At 37.2% G+C, this 25350-nt stretch overlaps 1 protein-coding gene across 1 annotated transcript in view; it reads right to left on the bottom strand.

Moving 5' to 3' along the window:
• Positions 1–25350, bottom strand: part of LOC150103224 (coactosin-like protein) — a 93897-nt gene that overhangs the window by 9450 nt on the left and 59097 nt on the right. Inside the window, exons 2-3 of the mRNA XM_090397797.1 lie at positions 14137–14219; positions 5682–5839 (exon numbers count right to left, since the gene is read on the bottom strand). Coding sequence (XP_090253923.1) covers positions 5682–5839; positions 14137–14219 — 241 coding nt within the window. The remainder of the gene's footprint in view (positions 1–5681; positions 5840–14136; positions 14220–25350) is intronic.

Genomic DNA, 25350 nt, shown 5'->3' with positions numbered 1-25350 from the left:
AAATCAATGCCATCCACTATGGGATGTAATGGCACATTTTCTTTATGTATTTTTGGGAGCCATATATATGGGGGGGGGGGCCCTAGAGTTATGGTTTTAGTCTGTTTTTAAGTAATCTCCACAGGCCAAGAAGTGACCTTCTTAAGGAGCGAGCCTATGGAGTTTTCTAATTTGAGAGTTGGTGGGATTGTATTCAATGGGGAGGTAAGTAGCTCGATCTAATAGTAAAGCCTTAAGCTTACCTGTGTAGTCGGTATGATTGAGTACCACAGTTGCATTCCCCTTATCCACTTTGGTGATAACTATTTCTTCGTTTTTCTTCATTTCCTGTAGAGAAATATATTCACTAATGGATGTTGATTTTTGGTGGTTTTGCTTTTGTGAGAACAAAAGCTACATCCAATCTAATATCATTGGATATGTGGTTTGGAAGGTGGCGAATCCTGCGTTCAATCTGGATCCTTAATTCCTTGGCCAGTAATTTCCTAGGAGCAATGGTGAAGTTGTGACGACGTGACAGAGCGTTGAGTGCTTCAGGATAACTGAAGAAAGGTTAACTACAGTGTTGGTTTGTAGTGTTGAAGTGAAATATGGTTGAATGAAGATGATATCTTAATGGGAATAGAAATGGAAGGGTACAGTATTTTTCATGAAGATAGAAAGGGCAGGAAGGGAGGGGAAGTGCTGCTGATGATAGCATGGGAATTAAGTCCATATAAGGTAGACATGAAAGAGGGAAAATAGTGGCAATGGTTATGAGGCAGCGTGGCATAACGTGGAGGTTGAGAGGAAGACATGTTTAGTTGGATGTTGCTATAGGCCTGGGAATGTGGTGATGAAGAAATGCATAAACCACTTGGATTAGTGAACAAAGGAAGGGTAATTATTATGGGCGATTTTAATTATGGCAGTATAGATTGGAATGAAGAGATAGCATTTGGGAATAAGGAAAGTGAATTTCTAGAGTTCTTGAGAGATAACTATCTCAGGCAACATGTAAAGGAAGTTACGTGAGGATCAAGATTTCTAGATCTGATCATTTCAGAGGAGTTTCACATTTTCCTCCAGTTGATGAAAGTGATCATGAAATAATCACCTGTGTTGTGGCTAGTCATATGAAGGCTTTTGCAAGGAAAGGATATATGTGGAATTATAAGGCTGGTGATTATGATAAGCTTAGGAGACAACTTCAAGCTATAACATGGAACGAGGAGTTGAGCAGTAAGGAAATAAATGCTGCATGGGAACTTACAAAGAAATGCATAACAGCATCAATGCACGAATATTTCCGAAAGGCCAAAAGTCTGAATAAGGTAGGTGTAAAATGGATGAATGTGGAGCTTAAGCATGAAATCTGGAAAAAGTACAAGATGAATAATGGTAATCAGTCACATGAATATAAATAACAAGCCAGGAGAGTTACTCAGTAAGGAAAACAAAAGTAAAGTATAAGCAGAAATTGGCAAATCAGGTTAAAAAACCCTAGTGTTTTTTTGTTTTAAATATGTGGCTAGTAGAAGGAAGAATGATCATGGAAAGATCAAGTTAAGGGATAAAAGTGGTAGAATGATAACTGCTGCAGAAGACATTGAGGCATTCAGTGATCAATTTATAAGTGTTTCATCCAGATCAGGGTGGAATCATGAGGAACTTAAATGTAGAGGATAGCTTAATTGTGAGTGAGAAGGAGGTATTTGAGGAAATAAATAACCTTTATGTTTGGCATGCCTGTTTAATAAGAGTTTTGCAACAGTACACAGGTTCCAAGGGAGTGGAAAGAGTAAAAATTGTTCCATTGCATAAAAGGTGGTGATAAGGCTGTAGCTTCAAATTATAGGCCAGTTTGTATATCTGGAGTTGTGAAGGTCCTGGAGAGAGAGATTGGTGAGAAGTAGGATACAAAAATGGATTGATAATAGCAGTATTCTCTGTAGTTATCAGCATGGGTTTGTTAAGGGGAGGTAGTGTTTCACCAACCTGCTTATGTACTATAACAAGGTGACAAATACCTGGACAGAGGAGATGCATATACATTTGTGTACTTGGATTTTGCAAAGGCTTTTGATAGACTGCCACATGGCAAGCTCTTAAATTGAAGCAGATGGAATTGAATAACAGATTTCTGTGTTGGATCAGTGACTTGCTGTCAGATAGGTATCAGAAAGTTGTATATGGAGGGTGCAGTAGTTCAAAAGAGAAAGGTCACCAGTGGTGTGCTGCAGGGATCAATTTTGGGGCCATTGTTGTTCAATTTGTATTGGGTCAGGTTTAACTAGTGATATCCAGCTGTTTGCAGATGATGCAAAACTGGGAAGAGCAATGCAGTCAGGCTGATGTTAATGCCTTACAAGAGGATTGTTCCACTTACCTGCCCATTCACACAGTGAATGGGCAGGTAAGTGGAACAGTCAGTTCAATGTTGCCAAGTATAAGGTTTTGAGATTTGGTAAGCAACAATGGGATGCAAAGTATACACTTTGTCAGGAAACTTCAACAGAAGTAGAGGAGATGAGAGAGCTAGGAGTGATGGTAGACAAGGACCTGAAACTCAGGGGCCACATTGCACAAGTTGTGAAGACATCGCATCGAATAACAGCAATGATGAAGAGAACCCCGACATTCAGAAATAGAGAGGTTATGATTCCATTGTATAAGGCCTTGATCAGGCCTCATGGATTATTGTGCACAGATTTGATCAGCAGGTTTTCATGGTGATAAAGATATGTTGGAAAGGGTACAGAAAAGATTCACAAAGGTATTCAGTGGTCTTTGGAGTATGAGGACGGATTGAGAGCATGTAAGTTGCAGAGCCTTGTGAATAGGAGGAAGGGGGGGGATATGACTGAGACATAAGCTGGTCAGGGATTGTTATCCAGTAGACATGGAAGAGATTTTTCATAGAAATGGGAGAGTAGAACAAGGCCATTGCTGGAAACTGTATAAGGAGGGTGTGAGCAAAGGAGTGAGAAGCAGGTTCTTTGCATGGAGGGTGATTGGCGAGTTGGTGGTTAGCATTGCCTGAGTGTTGTGGATGTGGACACATTGAATTGGTTTAAGACATGGTTGGATGAGCATTGTATGCAATAGTGATTACCTCCCACGATGAGCAACTCCATTGAGGTCAAATGTTGATAATAAGTTTATATGGAACGAGAGAGAGATTAGTCAAAACAACTGTATACAAGACTGTACTTCAAAACCAGTTTTTAAACTTATGGATCCAGAGCTGGGTTAGAAATAAAACACTATCAAACTGCAGAGCACAGAAATGAATTCTGAGAAAGATAAGTGGAGTTTACAGATGGTATCAATTGCAATATCATTAAAAATGAAGATATTAGGAAAGAACTTGCCATTGTTAGCATTCTGGAATGTGTTAGCAGAGCTAATCTCAGGTGGCATGGTCACTTAAACAGAATAGAAGAATTATTAACAAAGAAGATTAGCAAAACAGCCATTTCTTTGCCAGGAAAAAGACCCAAAGGAAGACCAAGATGTACATAGTGCCCTAAAAGACAGAAATATAAGATCTGATAATATTGGAGTCTTGACAGAAGATTAATTTGGAGGAAAAATGATTCGATTATTCTGTACACCCCTCTGAGGGTACATATCAGGAATTTGATGATTATTGAACACATTCATGTCTGGGAAATCTGGACTCTCCTGCCACCACCTTAACCTTCTGGCAGGGCTAGAGAAAAAAAAGAAGTATTACACCTGTTGTAGTTTGCTTTGCATATTGGCAGATGTGCCAAACATTGTGATATTCTTTAATTGCAACCAAATTTTTTTCAATAGCTTCCAAAGCATTTTGCTGCCTTCATGATCTGTTCTATATTATATATCTTAGCAAAGCAGCTAAAATTAGCCACAGAAACTATCAGACAGCTCTAACGTCTTTTTATATTCTCTAAAGTTATGCACTTACTACTTGCCAGAAACATTCTGTACTTCTCCAGGACTACACGAGACTTCAAGAATTTTATTCCGAATATCTGAGCAAACAATTTCACATACCTTCCTCGTTGAAGGAGTTTTTTAGATTGACATTTAGGATCTTCACGATTTGGTTTTTCAAATTTTTCTATGATGATATTTGTGTATTAGAATCTAGAGTTTGCCTCCGAAAGCAACTACTTGCTTTTCATTTCATAAATGTTTCACATTTTTATTTTACTTGCATCTTATTCTAAATCCTTTATGCTATTCCCAACAAGTTTAGATAAAGTCAAAATGTTATTTATGTTTTGAGTTTATTATTATAAACTGACACCTCCAAGGAGTTCAAAGATTCATGGATTAAGTCACCACTTAATCCACATCTACCACCACCACTAGTATTTTAACAATCGCAAACATCCATGCCCATAGCAAGATTTGAACCCTTGGCTGGAAAGCAGATATGCTAACTACGAAGTATTTATTTATTTACATACATACTAATGGACAGTTTGCTGTAGTGAATCCTAACATACTGCTACCCGATGATTTTTTTTTATTCAGGACTTTTCACTAGTTTGCGCTATTTGCTATAGCAAATTTAGCTATCTACCTTTTTTTCCTCTTACTGTATGATTAGATAATAAAGGAATTGCTGGTTCTTTTTGGACATGTCTAAAAACTAATTTTCTTACTAAAAGCTTTTGTGAGAGCAAAAAGAAGAAAACATACACATTCAAGTTGCTTTTGATGTTTTCTTAACTGCTACCTTCTCAACATAAGGATTGCAGGATAGATGTAACTAGCTTTTTTGCATCCTGATAGTTTCTTTAAATTCCCCCCCCCATCCTTCCACCTTTCGAATCTACAGGAGATCAGATGGTCTCCCTGCCAGTTAACACATTTAGCTTTATTATTTACATAGCAAGATTCATTATGCTCTTAACTACTACATCAGGCACAACTAGTAAAGTTGTGAGAGTTTGAGCATGTCCACATTTGATATTTAAAGCATTTCAGTGGATTAGGGATATGAAGCCTAAAAGGACAGTTGAGATCCTTTTACTGATGAAGGTTAATGATAGCACCAAGCCACACACATTGACACTATCTGGTAAACAATTGATATGGATTTTCAGTGCTGTTGATCCTTGTAGGCAAGCTCACTAGCTCAAATGATGCTGGCTAGGCAATCCATTATTGGCTAATAGAGTCTAAGTAATGCAAGACTGCCAGGATCTCTTCTCATGTCTATGAGATTGCACTGCATGGCATTGGATCCTAGTGATCTGGAAGACAGTAAAAAAAAAAAAGGCCCTCTATAAAACAGGTGTCCTACATGAAGGGATTTCATCCACAAGTTATTTTTAGATTACTACCTCATTTCTAAATTTTAATATTTAGTTTGGCAATGATCAAAAATCTCAACAAAAAAAAAAAGCATTCAAGTTTCAAAATTACCCATTTTGAAACTACATAAGTGCAAAGTAGTGACAGGCTACATATTAGGAATTCTGTAAATTCTAAATATATTTACTGCAAAGTAGACTCAATAAAAATATTCTAGAATATATGATGCAATGGTTTGTGAATATCAGCACTGCTTATAGTGAACTATAGATAAAAAAACTGCAATATAATTTTTGGGTCTTGTTGATAGAAATGTGTACACGTTTCTGCATTAATTCTAAATAAGATTTATGTAATAAATTTAGGAATAGTTTTATAGCTATACTTACTTGAATCACTTGTTTAACCAAGGCTTTATCTGTACTAACTCTTGCTCGTTTTAAAGGGTTAACATTTTGACCAACCCAAGTGAGGAAGACAAATTTCACACGTTTACTCATCTCATCACCAGCTGGTACTCTGATGAACCCAAAGGCACGATCGTCATCTAAAAAACAAAAATTAGAAGATGTGTAGATTATCAATGATGAAATTAAGCAAATATGGTGATAGCTGAAAAGCAAGAATATGCAGACATGTCAATGGATGGTGAATACTTAAATTCATGTTAATGACTTTTAAGCCACTCTGGTAGCTTAAAGATAAAGATTTGTCATTAACAGAATCTTTTTTCACCTGGTTTACTAATTGGAAATTATTTTAGTTTTGTATAAGTATGCTCAAAAGCATTATAGTATACAAGTCATTTCACATTTCAGTTTTAAGAAACTGAAAGTTGTAAAAGGTCCATTTACCATAATTGACAAACAATGGGACCAGTTATTCCATAAGTTACCAAGATTGTTGGCATTAAAGATGGGCATTCTAAAGATGTGCTGCTCATGGCTTTAAGAAAAAAGCCAAACAAACGAGATTATATAGAAAAAAAAAAAATTGGATGTATTTGGAAGAGTGATCAAACACCAAGTTAAAACAATCCATTTTCATTTTAAACAGTAATTTAAATTAAAAAGTTGAGCAGGCATGCAAACAGCCACATTCACCTTTTGCAGCTTGTTCAATGATGCTTTCATATAATCAATAAACTTTCGATTTTGCTTTAAAAAAATTAGCACCTATTATTTCCTTTTTATAAAAAATTTAACTAAATAGAATCTTCTATATTCTGTTATCTGAATGTTGTAGGTTATGATAAGATATAAGATATTTTATTATCTTAGGATAACTGAATTTTATTGAAATAAGATCTCCCAATTTCTAAGCGTAGAACATGCAAATTCCTCAAAATGGAAGAAAAGTTAATTTCCAAAAATACAAGTTACTCTGAAATCAGGTGAATTAAGAATAGCAAGATTGACTAAAAGATAAATGTCTCATTTGGAATTTAAATCTGCTTTTAATAGCATCTCATTTGGATTCTATGAGAATCTAAGAAAATGTTCTTTATCATTGTCATAATATGTAGGCCAACATCCCATGACCATATTTGCATTATGCTTTTGTAATACCTTGAGCATCACCAGTTCCCTTATTCTTAGTTATCATTGCATTAGCTCTAACTGGAGGATGCATCTCTTTGAAATGGTTTCTTTGCATAGAGGGTGGTTGAACTGTGGAATGCAATGCCTGATAGTGGTGAGAGCGAGAATGGTCAATGAGTAAGGAGTGGTATGATAGACTGTTTCCTAGGAGGAACCTCCCACAATAAGCCTTGATAGACTTGTTTCCTAGGAAGGACCTTTCTATTGAACCACTCTCTTTGGTCACAGTTTCTTGGTTCAATCTTATTATCATGCTGGTCACTCACTCATGTTTAGTACTTATGAGCTTGGTCACATCTTATATTTCCTGAGATTTTTTATGGTTCTAAATTATGCTAGATCCATTTACAATAATTACCATTTATCTGAACTTCAAAACAATCTTTAATCCTGGCATGCTAGACTTCTGATACATCATGTAATTATACTTCAATTATCTAACACTTTGATTATTAGAACAGCAAACTGCTTTCCTAATCTTATCCCTTGCAGTTTCTAATATAAAAAGCTTGGAGCAATGCCATTTATCACTTTCCACTGGAGTTACACCTGCAGTCTAACTGAAAAAGTCATGCATCTTGAGGTGGCCGATACCAATGCAAAGAATAAAAGAGAAGAATTTGTAGCCTTGATAATTTGTCTACAGATCCTTGACTAGATGACATGCTGATTGGAATAGTTCATTTTTCAGAATAAAATAGGTTTGATGACATTGAAATGAGCAGGAATTCAATATTAATGGGTGTTGCTATATAGGCCAACAATTTAGAGGGGGCAATTCCAAAGTGTGCAGATGAGACTGCTGGCAGGTTATAAGCAGGTGATAATGGAAACTATGGAAACTGATAAAGCAGGAAATTTGAATTATTCAAGCTGCTTAAGGATAAATACCCAATGCAACATAGGATACAAACAAGGATTGGATTTAATGTTTTATACAGTGAAAGGTCACTATACCAGAGATCATACAGTTTTGTAATGAGGAAATAGCTAGGTAAAGGCAAGTTTTAAGAGATATGGAATTAGAGCAAGACAAACTATGGAAAGAAACTGATGAAATAATGAACCACTAAAAGGGGAATGTATCAGCATAATTACGTAAGAGCTGTGAAAAAGGAACAGAGCTCGGTTGTATAAGGTATAGGCCAAGAAGGAGAAAGGTGACAAAAAGATTGGCTGGAGACAGTCAAAGCATAATCCTGGAAAATCTATTGTTGCTAATAGAGCAAATATGTCTGTATGTTGATCTGAACAGTGGAAATGATATTTTGCAGTGTTCTATCTTCAGGTATTAAGAAGTTTAATAATGGGAAAGGAGATAGCAGTTCAGGAATAAAGTGGAATTTTAAGTAAGCTTGCACAAAGCACAGTTGCACAAAAGAAACCAAGTGCCGTTAAACTGTTCAAAAGGAACAATTCCAGAAAGGCAGAAAATTGTTGCATATAGGAGAAATGCATGCTGTTTAAACTACAGTCCAGTCTATTAAGCATAGTAATGGAGGTGTCAGAGGCTGGTTAAAGACAGAAATACAAACTTAGATTGATGAGAAATTTTTCAAGTAGCAGAGGTTGTTTGCTAAGAGGAGGTCTTTAGTAACTTATTTTATAATAGGGCAATAAGTATACTAGACAGATATTTAAATAATTTCCTATATTTAGAATTAGGTATTTGACAGTGCCTACATGAAAAGCTATTGAAATTAAGGAAGATTTATAGTCAATCGATAGCCTGGTTATTACAAAAAAATGATTGGCTGATAAGAACCAGAAATTGTGCTGTTTAAACAGTTTCCTATAAGAAGCTGTGTAAATAATTAAACACTGATTAATCATGAATGTTTGAGATTCAGTTTGCTGATGCTAAATTAAGGTAAGCAATCAAGAAGCTCATGTTTTTACAAGAATTTGAATAGGCTGTGCTTTAAACAAGTGAAAGGGAATCTGTTGCTAAAAGCCAAAAGAACATACTCTGGTCAGAGATAAAATAAGCAAAGAGAGAATAAAGTTCAGCAGAAATTGCTACCATAATGAAAGGACACTATGGCAGCATTGACAAATAGGGCAAGTTCTTACGTATATGGCACTTATGAAGCCAACATGTGAATTAATTCAGACCTAGACATCTAGGTAAGGTACTAGGTATATACACATATACAAAAACTTTCATTTTGGGACTGGAATATGGGGGTGATTATGAAGAGCTCAGGAGACAGCTTGCAGGTATAGCATGGAATGAAGAGTTAGCTGGAAAAGATGCTATTGATGATAGAGAAAGTTATGTTCATACAACATAGAGATGCAAGATGGAAATAGTGCCAGTGGATTTGAGGCAGTATGGTGAGAGATAGAGGTGAATGGAATGAAATACTTAGTTGGGTGTTGTTTTAGACCAGGAAATGTGGATGGTAGTGACTATGAAATGTCACTACCATCAAATTAGTTAAACAAACTAATCAAATTTGTTTAACTAATCAAATTAGTTAAACAAATAAGAAAAGAGTGATCATTATGGGCGATTTTAATTATGGCAATATAGACTGGAATGATAAGATAGCAACTGGAAGTAAAAAAAATGAGTTTCTCAAGTTTTTGAGGGTCTTTGATTTGGTCATCTCAGAGGATGTAATCATAAATGAAGTGTCAAATCACCCACCAATTGGTGAGAGTGACCATGGGGTGATTACCAGCAGTGTGGGGACCTCTGTAAGAAAAGGGTATATGTGGAACTACAAAGGGGGTAGGGTGATTATGAAGAGCTCAAGAGACAGCTTGTAGGTGTAGCATGCAATGAGGAGTTAGCTGGAAAAAAGATCAATACAGCTTGAGGGATTTTCAAAAACTATCTAGTAGATAGAATGTCTAAATGTATTCCAAGGGTGAGAGGTTAAATAAGGTAGGTGTCAAATGGATGAATAAAGAGATTAAGCATGAGATACAGAGAAAAAGGGCATTATGGAGTCAGCATAGAGAAGTGGAAATAACCAATTCCATTAGGACTACAAAGACCAGGCAACTTGGTTGGTGAAGGTAGCTAAAGAGAGCTATGAACAGCAGTTAGCTAATGAAACCAAGAAGACTCCTAAGGGGTTCTTTCGATATGTACCCAGCAAAAGAAAGATTATGGAAGGATGACACTAATTGGAGAAAATGATATAAAGTTACAAGAACATTAGATGAGGGAAAGGCATATACTGCAATTTTCTTAGACTTAGCAAAGGCATTTGACAGGGTGCCACATGATAAGCTGATATTTAAGTTGCAGCATATGGGTCTGGATGTCAGATTGGTCAACTGGATTCAGGATTAGCTGTCTAATAGGTATCAGAGAGTTGTGTATGGTGAAGCAGTTTCAAGGAGGCAGAGGGTTACAAGTGGGGTCCCACAGGGCTCAGTACTAGGACCTATATTGTTTAACATTTATATCAATGACATTGCCAGTGGATTGCAAGGGGATATTCAGTTGTTTGCAGATGATGTGAAGCTGGGAAGGATTATTAGTAATAGTGCAGATGTGGTAGCCCTGCAAGAGGATTTGAATAAGCTAGATAGATGGGCAAATGAATGGGGGTATCGATTTAATGCAGCGAAATCTAAGGTCTTGAGGTTTGGGACACATCAATGGGACGCTGCATATTCTATTGGAGGAGATATACTGGAGGAAGTAGGGGAGACAAGAGATCTAGGGTTGATGATTTATAGAAACTTGAAATTTAGGGAACATATTGCAAAGGTGGTGAAGATAACACAGAGGATTGCTGCAATTATGAGAAGGACACTGACCCGCAGAGATAAAAGGGTTATCATTCCATTGTATAAGTCTCTGATCAGACCACTTGGACTATTGTTCTCAGATTTGGTCCCCAGGATTTGAAGGGGATAAATCAACTGAGGAAAGGGTACAAAGACGGATGACAAAGATGGTTTCAGGACTACAATTTTGGTTATGAGGATCGGCTGAGGGAATGTGGACTGCAGAGTTTGGTGGATAGAAGGAAAGGTGATATGATTGAGACTTAAACTGTTGAGAGGTGGTTACAGGGTTGACACTGGGGATTTCTTTCACTTGGTTGAACAGCAGGAAGGAGCGATGATGAGAGGCCATTCCCAGAAGTTATTAAAGGAAACTGCGAGCAAGAGGGTGAGGAGTGGTTTCTTTGCATGGAGGGTGGTTAAACCGTGGAATGTATTGCCTGATGGAGTGGCGAGAGCAAGAATGGTCAATGAGTGGTATGATAGACTTTGTGTTTCTTAGGGGGACCTCCCCTCGATGAGTCTTGACAGACTTTATGTTCTTAGGAAGGACCTCCCACAATGAGTCTTTTGACTCCATGGAGGCCTGAATAATAATAATAATAATACTCATTCTCTGCAGACACCACTCTCAGACTAATCATTCACAACTCTGCATGCAAAAAACCTGCTTCTCATTTCCTTGTTCACACTCTCCTTATACAGCTTCCAGGGATGTCCTCTGGTTGTTCCCTGATCTCCCACTGTTTGCTGGGAAACCTCTTCAACCTTGATCTTCTAACAACTCCCTTACTAACTTGTAGTCACTCCTCTTATCCACTAGACTAAATTGCATCTTCTCAACCTTTCTTCATACTCAACATTCCAGAGATCAGAAACAACTTTAATAAGTTGTCTCTTATGAAAACCAGGTGACCAAATCTGTGACCTAATCAAAGCCTTATACAATGGAACAAGAATCACCTTAAAAGTCAGTGTCCTCTGCATCATTCCCAGAATTCTTTGTTGTCCTCACAATTTTGGCAATGTCCCATAAATTTCAGATTCTTATCTACCTCCAACAATATATCCCCAGCAAGCATAAATTCTACATCCCATCTGTTTCCCAAATTTTAAAACTTTACATTTTGCAACACTGAACTCTCATCTGCATTTCCATGTCCATTCACTTGATTTATTGAAGTCTTCTTGTAGGCCACAATAGCTTCTCTACTCTTCATAATTCGTGCCAACTTTGCAACTTCTTCCTGGATACTGCTCCCCGTACACAACTTGCTGATGCCTATCAGATAGGCAGTCTCTGATCCAGTGCACTAATCTAATATCCAACCCCATCCACTCTAGTTTGAGCTATCAACTTAATCATGCAGTAATCTATCAAAAGCCTTTGCAAAATTTAAGAATACCATTATATATATCCCTCTACACTGTCCAAGGAAACTGTCACCTTATTGTAATAGGCAAGTAGATTACTTAAACATGACCTTTTAGCAAATCCATGCTGTCCATCAAAGAATTCCATTGTTGTCAACCCACTTCTGGATCCTAGTTCTCACCAGCTTCAACAACTTAACCACAACACCTGACACACAGATAGGCCTATAATTTGAGAGTTCTATCACCTCCCTTTATGAAGGGGCACAATCTTGCCTTCCTACTCCTTTGGAACTCAACCCAGTGCAAGACTCATTTAAAGAAATGTGAAGGTAAATGTCAACTCCCTGGCATATTCCTTCAGAATACATAGCAATATATTATAAAGTCCCACAGCCTTAACATACCACTGATTGATATTAAACGCATCACTGATTGTTCTTACACCAGTGCCTGTAACATGGGCATGATTTCATAACATGAGCAATTACCACTAAACTACTGGTTCCTACCCACCATTTCAAGATCAGATTTCTATTTTATTACTATTCATTGATAAATTTATAAGGGTGTTTCATCCTGATTAGGATAGAATCATGAGGAACTTAAGTGTAGAGGACATATGACAGAGGAGGTATTTGAGGAAATAACATGTCAATAGGATTTGTTTCCAGATCCAAAAGTGGTGATACTAAAGGCAGAAGCAATGGGAGATACTGAGACAAGGAGTGATGAGCTTGGTCCACCTTTGCCACGAGTTGCCTCAGTCCTGAAGATACTTCATGCACAAACTTTGTTTGCGTACCCTTGGATAAAGGATTAAACTAAATTTATTATAGTCTAACCAAGTCTAAGCCTGGGAAAAAAACTTCTGAGATCTTCACAGTATCCTTGATTGTGGTGAAACAACCTAGTCAAATTTCAAATGTTTTCAAAATGCAGTTTTGGCTGCTTTCCCATAAAGACCTCAGATCTCCACTTTTGATAATACTTAGCTCAATAGTCAAGACCACATCTCTTCTCAGACTTAACTCCAAACCTTTCCTGACAGAAGCACTTTTATAGCATCAACTTCCAAAAAACAATCCTTTTCCACTCAAGATGGTACCTCTCTACGAAACATTACTCTGTATAAATCCCCAAAATCCAAAGACTTTAAAGGTTCTTTCTGTTCAGAAAAGCCAGCGACTTTCCACAAAAGTCAGTTTCTGCATCTTCTTTTCTACAGAAGATTTCCATGGCCATTGTTGAGGAGCAGCACTAGCATCCATTATGCCTCCCATTTCTGCCATCTATAAGATATTTTTACTACAGATGCTCAGCATCCCTTTATAGAACTGCATGCTCACCAAGCCTGCTACTTAATCATCTTCATTCCTTCCACCTCAATTCTGTGGAACAGCCTCCCCCATGAAATGTTTCCAAACCTGCCCACATAGCATCTTTCCTACAGGCTCTGCCTTTCATGTGTGGGAGAAGAAAAAAGTTAGCAAATGTAGCCAAAAGAAATCTTAAGTTTTTTAGTATGTGGTTGGTAGAAGGAAAAATTATGTTGGGCAGTGATAATGGTAGAATGATCACCACTGAGAAAGATATAGTAGAGATGTTAAACAAGCATTCCATCCTTGTGAATGGAACAATGTAGAACTTGGAGGAAAGAACCATTGATGGTGAGTGAGCAGGAGGTAACAAAGAAATGAGCGAATTATGTCAATAAGGCTATAGGACTTGATGGTAATAATATAATATTATTACATGACACCTCCAGGGAGTTCAATGACTCATCGAGGGCAGGCACTAACTATCTCCACCTCAATCCACCCACTACAACTACCACCATCATCTACTGCCCACTACAACCACTAGTATTTTCACAATTACAAACATCCATGCCCACGGCAGGATTCAAACCTGCAGCCTTTTGTCTTGAGAGCAGGTACGCTAACCACTCTGCCAACCAGGCCAGGTATATGCTTTAGAGAATTGACAACAGCTTTAACATACTTTAAAGAGGTAAGTTAAAGGCTGTTCTTTTATGACTCTTTAAATGACCTTGCAGGTAATAAAAGAACAGCCTTGTTTTAGAACCAAAAAAATGGCTAATATGAAATTAACTGACCTGATAATTTGTCTTTGAGCTCTATAAAGTCGGTTCCAGAGGAATCATGAATAATGCGATTTTCTCTGTACTTGAAAAGGGCCCTGAAAAATAAACATTAAATAACATTCAAATATCAAGTGTTAAAATTTTTGATCTCAAATTTGTTAATGATCATACCTAGTTTTCATTTATCTGTAGTACTAATCAGGGGTATGAATAATGAGAAGGCTATACGAAAGTTATGGCTACACATTGCACAACTATTTCTCAGTCTGCTAGAGATTCAAGAATTGCATTCACATAATTTAATTTTTTAAATGAGACTTAAGCCTTAAGTTTTCACCAATATCATAAGATTGGCACAGATAAATGTTCTAATAACTAAGAATTTTGTTATAGAGTTTTTGTTATTCTTCCAGATTTGTTTCAAGATTTCACATTATATACATGTGAAAACTGACTCCCACTTATGGGAAAATGGCCATAAATCCTTTAATTTTTTGCATATTGGAGTATTTCATCCTGGAGGAGGTTTTAATACTAGAGGGATAGGACAGGATCAGGGTTTAGAGGTGCAAGAAGTGTGTTCCAAATACTGAGTACTCTGGATACTCAAAGCTGTTAGACTGGATGGTGTTTCACCACTGGTTTTGAGAGAATGCGCTAAAGAACTGACAGCTCCTTTGACCTGGAGCTGTCAGTTCTAAAAGTAATAAAAGTGTCAGTAATAAAAGTCTGGCTGAAGGAAAGGTACCCAGGGAATGGAAGGAAGGTAAGATAGTGCCACTGCATAAGGGCAGTAGCAGACTGGAAGTGTCTAATTATAGGCCTGTTTGTGTGTGTCATCAGTAGTTAAGGTCTTGGAGAAATTAGTGAGACTATATACAGTGTTGGGTAGATGAGGATAATGTTATCTATGAGAATCAACATGGATTTGTTAAGGGGCACTCTTGCTTCAGTAATATGATTGTCTTTTATAATAAAGTGACAAGAGCAGTTGATGAGGGAAAGGCATATACTGCCATTTTTTTGGATTTTGCAAAAGGCGTTCGACAGGGTGCCACATAAGCTGATATTTAAATTGCAGCACATGGGTTTAAATGTGGGATTAGTCAAATGGATTCAGGATTGGCTGACCGATAGGTATCAGAGAATTGTGTATGATGGGGCAATATCAAGGAAACAAAAGGTTACAAGTGGGGTTCCACAGGGCTCAGTAGTGGGACCTGTATTGTTCAATCTTTATATCAATGATATTGTCAATGAATTGCAAGGGGACATTCAGTTGTTTGCAGATTATGTGAAGTTGGGAAGGGTTATCAGTAATAGTGCAGATGTGGCAGCCCTGCAAGAGGATTTCAATAAACTAGACAGACGGGCAAATAAATGGGGTTGTCAGTTTAATGCAGCAAAATGTAAGGTCTTGAGGCTTGGGAAACATCGATGGGATGCTGCATTCTCTATGGGAGGAGTTATACTGGAGGAAGTAGGGGAGACAAGAGCTCTAGGGTTGATGATTGATAGAAACCTGAAATTCCAGGCCATCCCTGGAATTTATGAAAGGAGGCTGTGTGCAAGAGGGCGAGGAGTGGTTTCTTTACATGGAGGGTGGTTGAACCTTGGAATGCATTGCCTGAGAGAGTGGTTGGAGTGGAAACAGTTAATGGGTTCAAGGAGTGGTATGATAGATTTTGTATTTCCTAAAAACAACCTCCCACGATGATTCTTTTGACTCCATGAAGGCCTGGATAATAATATTGGAATTCAATATTTTTCTTGGTAAGAATGTGTGGAATGGTGGTGCAAGTATTATTGGTATGAAGAACAATTAAGGAAAGTCAAATGAAATGTAAAGATTATCATTAAACTATTAATCAAACTTAACAGCTGAGATGGCAGAACATGTTTATAAGCTATTGCCATGTAGATGGCTCTTCCTGATTTAGTGACTAGATGTTGGCTTTTCTAGAGAAAAGCCAAAGCTAACATATCCATCCCCTGTGGACCTTCAAGAATGTTTATCTCAAATTATGCCATTAATCCAAGCACCATCTCCTTTGTGCCTTAGCCTTAACAAACCACCACTAACTTAGTATTTGTGTGATAATTTGAAATTATCAGGTTAGTAGTTAGTGTCACAAACTTAAATTTTAGTTTGTGGACAATGTTGATAGGTGGTAAGCCAAGTTTGATATCATAAATTTTTAAAATGGGCTTGTGGGAAGTTTCATAGTTATCACATTATAAACTAAGTTCTATATCCTTAGGCTGTTCCACCAGTCTTGCAATAAGGTAGGTCTAAAAGGGATGAGAAGACAGTGCGTAGCTAATGTCTAGGCACTGCCTATAAGAGATCAGCCATTCTACAACTTAAGTTGCAGTTAAAGTATTTTATGTCTATTAGAACTAGAATATTGGATTGTGCCAAGAAGCATTTTCTAAAATAACAAGCTTGTAAAAAGGAAATTTGGTTTTGGCAGTGTTTAAAATTTTGATATAAATGAAATTACTAGAAGTTGAAGCAGCAGTACTGCTGGTCCATTTAAGGAATCTTGGATAGATGAGCAGATACTGCCATTTCATTCTGTTACATTAAGCTAAAAAAAAAAAAAGAAAGCACTTATTGGTTATGAGGAGCCATGTCTAAAATTGTGTTTCATTTCAGGATCACAGAATCCTTTGAAAATTGCATTTTCAGAGGGTTCTGTGATCTAATCCTTCAGCTAAGCTCAGACCTAATCTAATTTAACCCAACATTTGGATCCCCAAAACTAATCAAAAGAAATGCATCCTACAATTCTATGTGCACATGGCTATAATTGCTAAGCATAACTTCTTAGTTTAAAAAAAATAATAAAATCTTATTTCTGCTACAAAACAGAAAAACCTGAAGTTATTTTCAGCTTTACTTTACCTGCTACTCTGATTTTAGGATCATGCCAAAGGCATTTGAAGGTTGATATTTTTTCTGCAATGCTTTGCATTGGTTTGGGAAGGGAGAGAATTATGGAAATTGTACTTTAGTTTGAAGTTCAGGTTTTCCATTCTCTGACATCATTCTAAGACTACACCACAAAATACAATAAGTTTTTTTTAAAATGCATCTATTATCTACTCTAGTGATTCATTTCATTTAACCATGAAAGGGGAAGAACTTGCTGAAAACAAGGCAAATACAATGGCAGATTATCCAAAAGCAGCCATAGTGCCTCCAACTGGGAGAAGTGATCAGTCTTAATATGACATTCAGTTAAGAATGTGAATATGGAATGAGGAACAGCAGATGGGTTTAGAAGACAACTTATGGCATAAGACTAAGAAAGGGTGTTAGCAGTGCATGGGAGATGGTCAAAAAAGTGTCTAAAAGAAATATCCAGGAATTTAAGCAGCATTATTAAGTAGATACATAAGCAACATCAAGATTGATCAGCTTTATCAGAAATTAGACCAATCAATGGACTGGTGATAGGAATTTGAAAAAGAACAGAAAAATAATTTCATTGAAAATATGGCAGAACAGGGAACAGCAGCAAAATTAGTTGAATTAGTGAACACTAATTTTGCTGCTGTTCCCTTGAATCTAAAGTTGAGATATTGCAAAATATCACTGCAAATACAGCTATGAGATAGCCTGATAGGTCTTGATTATGAAAATGCACAAAAGTAAATGTCTACATCTAAGCAGTTTAATGCATTTTTGAAAATTATGCAGACAACTACCATGTTTGAATAAAAACTTTAGTTTAATATAACTAAAATCTACATTCGATGTTTCGACTTTTATCTCAAGGTCATCTTCTGGAGCATACAACTATACACAGAAAATAAGCTACACTACAATTGAACTGGTTTGTTAAAGTTACTGACCAACCACTACAAACAATTGTTGGCCTGACCTCTGGTGGGGAAAAAAACATCAACACTAGAGTCCTATTATTAGTGTTATCTATTGGTTGTAGACATACATTGGGTGCAACAACAAGTCTATGTATCTATCTATCTATATACATATATTAACATGATTATACATGTACATTCCAGCCAGTTGGTATAGAATGGTTTCTAATACTAGCTGAAGATTGGCTAGAGTCCTGATTTATGCTGTGCTGGATCATATATATTAGATGGGCTGAATGTGTGCCATCCAGATCCTTGGAATTTTCATGCCATCTTTGTTGTTGATATTTAGGTGGTTTATCAGGATTTTGCAGGCTTCCTTAAATTTCCTTTCATACCAGGTTTTTGTGTGGTGTAAAGAGTGGGTGCTTTTCCAGTTGATTTGGTGTAAGGTGTTGAGCACATGATCTGAGAGGCCTGCTTCACCATAATGGTTATATTTAATATGTGTTCTTTCTTGCATATAGAGATTGTCCATCCTGTTTCACCAATGTACAGTAAGCTACAGGTGCAGCAGATGCAATAGACTCCAGGATGTGCCAATGGGAGGAGAGGATCCTTAGAGAAGCTCAATATGGTTTTAAGTTCAGTGGGTGGTTTAAAGGTGGCATTGAGGTTAATGTTGTAGGATTCTGTTGATTTTTTCGGATAACCCTTTAATGTATGGGATGGTTATGGTTTTACTATAATCTAGATTCATTTTTGTTGTTTTATGGAGTATTTTATTAATAGTATTTTTGTTATAGCCATTATTTATGAATGTGTCGCTGATGATTTTTAGTTCTTGTTTCAGGGCTTGCTGGTTAGAGCAAATTGTTGTAGCTCTGCTTTTAAGGGTGTTAATGACACCATATTTTTGTGATGGGTGGTGGCATGAATTAGCATGTATGTATTGGCCAGTGTGTGTCAGTTTTCAGTAGGCCGTAAAGAACAGACACTGCCTGAAGGAAGATGTGCGACTTGTGTGTCTAGGAACGGGAGCGAGTTCTGATGATTTTTGATTTCGATGGTAAATTGTATGCGTTCGTATTGTTTGTTCAGGTGGCTAAGGAATGTGTTTAGCTTTTGTCGCCCGTGTGGCCAGATCGCGAACACATCTTCGACGTATCTAAGCCAGACTGTCAGTCTTAGCATGGCGGAATCAAGAGCCCTTTGCTCAAAGGTTTCCATGTAGAAGTTAGTGATTGCGGGGGGGATGAAAGATCACACAAGCTGTCTTACAAGGGTGCTGAAAAGCTGTGATAATCAACCATGAAGGAATTGAGGTAGAACCATGTAACTTACACATTCTCATATTCCCCACGAAGTGTTATACACTTGTTACTCTGCTGCTGCAATTGAAGGGGTGTTAGCAGTACTTTTCTCAGAGGACTGCAAATTGCAGTCCTACTCTATAACTGTCTCCACCACTCAATCCACCAATGGCATCTACTGCCCACCACCATTAGCATTTCCACAGACGATCAGAAACATCCATGTCCATTGCAAGATTTAAACCTGCAGCCTTCTGGGCTGGAGAGTAGATACACTAACCAACTAGGCTGACTAAATCCTCTGGAAATAAGGTCAAGGACATCAGGACTAGATTTCCTTTTAGTGAAATCTGAGTAGAATGGAGTATGTTATGAGTGCTTTGTTGGTGAAGGTATTGTGTGAAAAGTTAGGGTGGGCCTCCTGTAATGGAGAGACCCAGGAGATAGATAGTTCAAACTAAGGATAATTACATGGTCTTTCATCACAGGAGACCCATACTGACCATTATTTCACACAATACCTATCATACCTCATTAAATTCATTCACTCTGAGGACACTACACACCTCTGGTAATCCAATTGTCATTTGCACTCAAAAAGCCCCCTACACCCCTTTACAACTTAAGGGTAACCCCTCAGTTCTTTATTTCATATATTGAAAATAAAATTCCATTTACAAAATCCTTTTAGTAACCTTAAGTTTCAATCATGTCTTTTCTGCCTGTTAACCACACCAATCTATGCTCATTTCTGAATCTCTCCACTATCCCTCCCCATCTGAAGGAAACCCAGATGGAAAAGTTTATGGACAATAATCAAGATGTAGCTGTTTCATAGTCTTAGAAACTTGGGTATAAAATCCTCCCATCTTTGTCAGTATGTTCAATATTCAAGTAATCCTTGTTACTATTTTGCTATATACTATTACTATATATGCAAAATGTAAGGTTTTAAAATTTGGAAAACAAAGATGGGATGCAGAAGTTATGCTTGGTGAGAATATTTTGTTGGAGGTAGAGGAAATAAGAGATCTGGGGGTGATAGTGGATAAGGATCCAAAATTTAGGGGACACATCGCCAAAATTGAAGACGACACAAAGGCTTCTGGGAATTATGCGGAGGACACTGACGTGTAGAAGTAGAGAAATTCTTGTTCTGTTATATAAGGCTTTGATTAGGCCACACATGGACTATTGTAACCAGATTTGGTCAGTGGGTTTTCAGAAGGATGAAGAGATGGTGGAAAGGGTCCAAAGGAGACTGACAGCTAGTTTCTGACCTCTGGAATGTTGAGTATGAGGAAAGATTGAGAAGATGTAATTTACAGAGTCTGGTGGACAAGAGGAAGAGGGGAGATATGATAGAGGCCTACAAGTTGGTAAGGGGATGTTATAGGATCAATGGTGGAGAAGTTCCGAGAATAGTGGGAGATCAGGGGAGAACTAGAGGTCATCCCTGGAAACTGTATAAAGAGGGTGTGAGTAGAGTAGCAAGAGGCAGTTTTTTTTCGTGCAGAGTTGTGAATGATTGGAATGCCTTGCCTGAGAGTGTCGTGTCTGCAAGAGTTTGAGTATGTTTAAGACACAGTATGATGAGATGTGTGTGTGATGAAAGGACCTCCCAGATGAATCTTTGACTCCACGAGGTTTTGGGGTAATAATAATAATAATAATAATAATAAACCCTCTGAACTATCCATTTCAGATTCCTAGCCACAATTTCATAGTACCATCAATATAATACAGTATGTAATACATTCATCTCAAAATGCATAATCTTTTATTTGGCAACATGAAATTGAAAACCCATTATCTTTAGCTCACATTACCAGTTTAACTTCTACAGATATCCAACATCACCTTTATATTACTCTCCGTAGTTTTGCAAACTTAATATCCCCTCTCTTTAAATCATTCTTTAAGTATGAAGAAAATAAACAATAGTCCCAATACAGCCTTGAGATGCCACAACTTCATATTCATTCCATTTGCTTCTGCTTATGAAAATTTTCTATGCAGTATTCTTTTGCCTTTGCAAAGTCATCGTGTTATAACTATTTCCCTCATCTAATTTAACACTATTATAAATGAGTAAGCAAATTAACGCGACTTTTTTTAAAAAAGTCACGCTACCTTCATATATTTACTACCATCTACCCTACCTTGACCACAGAGGTGTAGCTAGGGAGAGGGTGGTCTGCCCCAGGTGGCACTTAGAACCTTTTTGAACTTTTGCAGTTAATTCTAAAATACAGTCTCGAGACCTTATTTCCAAATATTGTAATACTACTGCGAATTTTCCTCACAATTGCTGTAAGTGGGGTAGTTGTGAGAGGAGTTTTTCTAAATAAAAGAGATTAAGAATAACACGTGTTATGACCTACGTTATTATAAAATAGACTTCGCCAATGTCATCAACAATTTTGCTAACAGAAAAGCAAGAAAAATAACATTTTAGAATGTTGAAATTAAAGTTTTACTTCAAAAATAATGTTTTAATTTATTTCCTTATACGTCGTTTTGACTTTTTGTAGTATTTTTGGTGTGTATTTTGAGGGGTGGCAAACTCAGGGACCACCCCAGGCAGCAAAAGCTCTAGCTACACCACTGCTTGACCAACTTTTCCAAAACCTTAACCACCATGAAAGATGTGTAATTGGTCTAATGCAGTAAAAAAAAACTTTTTTTAATTATTCAGATTATATTCAAAAGTTCTAAGCTTTTCACCAAGTACCATCAGTGGGCCTCTTTCAGAGTCTTGGATTCAAACTACTCTTCACACAATACCTATTGTATCTCTTGATTTCACCAAACAAAGCAATACTACTTCTAGTAGTCCATTACACTCATTACCAACCTTATAGCAAAAACTCAAATTTTATCTCCTTAACTGCTTTTACTCAAATAATATTGAACGCTTTACCAATTTACTCTTTCTCCTGCCACATTGAAAAGCTTCTCCTACGTCCATTCTATAAAGTGCTTTTTAGTAGCTTATATCCTTGCACCCATTAACCAAATTTCTGTAACTTACAAATCTTTAATTATCCTTAAAACATTCCACACACCTGAAACTATCTTGGTCACCCACCTCTAAATCCTCTCAACCACTTCTACATCCAAGAAACTTTGGCACAATAGTTTAGATGCAGATATCAGGTTTAAAGAGGGAAAAAAACTATTAGTGTTGAAACATCCCAGTGATCCACTGGATTTGTACAAACTGTTGCAATGTGGCACCTCAACTTCAGTCCCTTGTCAATCATGACCCATAAAATCCCTAGCCTCAGTTTCCAGAAGTGAAATTTATCACAACATAGTTTAATGTTTTCAATCCAGACTATTTTCAGAACTATTTTTTCTGGTATAAAACACATCTATGAAACCATTTTTATTTCATCTAGTTTTGTGAAATAGTTTCACTTTAAAAAATAACATGAATAAACTAAAAACTAGAAAGCAAGTAATAACAGTTAACATCTAATGAAAAATACTGTATTTGAAAAATACTGCTGGTTTGTAGTATATAGCAACTACTAGCAGTTACAAGTAGTGTGATGGATTAACAAAGGCCAGACGACATAAAATCATCTTTTTTTGTTGTTGCACTGTAGAGGATGTTTCATCATTTCAGCTGATTCTTTGAACACTCTTAATTAAAAATGGTAATCAATGTGAAGCATTTCCACAATGTGGACTACTGTGCTCAGATTTGATCACCTTTTCATTGTGATGAGGAAAAATGCTAGAGGGTCCAAAGACAAATAACCTAGTCCGTTTGTTTAATATTGTGATGGAGGAGGTGAGAGAAGACGTGCCTTGGACAATGTCGTATGTGGATGACATTGTGATGTGTGCAGAATCAAGAAAAGTGGCAGCTAAACTGGAAAGGTGGAGGAAAGTACTGGAAGAGAGGTATGAGACTGAGCAGAAGTAAGACAGTATGTGTTGTAAAGTGGATGGCAGCCAGGAGACTGATCTGGAGCTGAAAGGAAATGTCAACTGGAAGGTTAGGGATGTCAGATACTTGGGTTCAACAGTAAAAGAGGATGGAGAGGCTGAGAAGGAAGTAGGATGCAGGATACAAGCGGGATGGAGGAATGAAGGAACTGGAGAGAGATGGCTGGAGTGCTATGCGATAAGAAGATGCCGATCAATCTAAAATGCCAAATCTACAGGACAGTAGTGAGACCAGCTATGACACATGCTATGGAAACTGTGGCCTTGAGGAAAAATAACATCAGTAGGATGGAGGTAGCGGAGATGAGAATGCTTAGGTGGACGTGCAGCGTGACCAGAAAGGATTGCCCAAGAAATAACTATGCAAGGGGAACAGTGAAAGTTATGAACTTAGGAGCAAAGATACAGGAGGCAAGGTTGAGATGGTTTGGTCATATGATGAGAGAGGACGAGTATGTGGGAAGAAAGGTCATGCAGATGGATGTGCAGGAAGCACAAGCAGCCAAAAAAAAATGAAGGAGCTGGTTGAGGAGGACTTGAGAATGAAGAACTTGGATGTGGTTACAGCCTAAGATAAGAGGATGTGGAGGAGACTCACTGAGAATAGCAACCCTACTTAAGTGGGTCAAGCTGCAGAAGTCCAAAAATAAATAACCAAAGTGATATCAGGACTATGGAGTGTTGGTTATGAAGGGCATTTAAGAGAATGTGGATTACAGAGGTTGGTAGATAGGAGGAAAAGGGAGATAATAGAATCCCTTAGCTTGAAGGTTAGATTAATACAGAAGGAATTATAAAAAGAGTGGATGTTAAGAACAAGAGGCCATCCCTGGAGGTTGTATCAAGATGAAGGGTGTGCAAGGTTTTTTTTTTTTTTTTTTTTTTTTAATATATAGTTGTGAGTGGAATGCATTATAAATGCAGATAGTGTAAATAACTTAGTGCATTATGATAGATATGTTACCAGTTGAATGGGCCTTCCACGATGAAGGTCGACTCCATTTAGGTTACCAAAATTTCCATTCGTTGCCATTCTACTTGGTAGTTTATTTCCATTCTCTGTGTCCTTGAAATGTTCCGATCAGCATCTCACCAGATCTGCTTTGCTCTTATGTAGTAGCGTAGATCACAATTGCAACTGAATTATTATTATCTAACAACTGAATCACTGATTAAACTATCTCCAACATCATTAATATACATTAAAACAGTGATGGACCAAGAACCAGTAGTGTATCGTAAGGCTGTTCTTGGTCCGTTACTGTTTTTTAATGATCATTAATATACATCATTACTATACAATATCATTAATATACATTAAAACAGTGATGGACCAAGAACCAGTAGTGTATCGTAAGGCTGTTCTTGGTCCGTTACTGTTTTTTAATGATATTGGAGATAGTTTAATCAGTGATTCAGTTGCAATTGTGATCTACACTACCTAAGAGGCTAAATCAGATTGGCCTGCTTAGCTACTTTTCTTGCAAAGTAATCCAAAAGTATGCTATGTAGCAAATAAGGAGAAAAAATGATTATGGAAAGATTACTCAGTGCTGATGGCAGGAAAGTGACCAACAAAAGAAATAGTTAAGTGATCACTTTGCAAATGTATATATTGAGTACCTCCAGTTCATCTACCTCAGTTCTCACATCAGTTGAAAAATCACCATCTGGATATATTATCCAGATGGTGATTTTTCAACTGATGTGGGAACTGAGATACTCAATATATTGAAAAATATCAATGTAAATAATACTGCAGTGGACCTGGACAGTATGTCAGCTTGTGTGCTACAAGAACATGCAACAAGTGAACTGGCAGTGCTTCTAACAAAGTTGTTTAAGTCTCAACTTTGGCAAGGTTCCAAAGGGAGTAGCAAGAGGGTAAGATGGTTTCATTATATAAAGATGGCTCCATGGCAGAAGTAGCAAATTACAGACCAGTCAGTATATCTGGAGTGGTGGTTAAAGTATTGGAAAAGTTGGTTAGAAATAAAGTTCAGAAGTGGGTGAATAGGAATGATACTCAGTTGGGGGAAGCATGGCATTGTAAAAAAAAAAAGGTAGGTCTTACCTGAATTTATTCACATTTTATAGTGAAATGCGTGATAGTGGAATTAGA

Source organism: Typopeltis vanoorti, chromosome 9 (assembly GCF_054136105.1).
Source record: "Typopeltis vanoorti isolate ZY-2024b chromosome 9, IOZ_Tvanoo_1.0, whole genome shotgun sequence".
Classification (NCBI taxonomy): Eukaryota; Metazoa; Arthropoda; class Arachnida; order Uropygi; family Thelyphonidae; genus Typopeltis; species Typopeltis vanoorti.
This window is presented reverse-complemented; position numbering and strand designations above follow the sequence as displayed.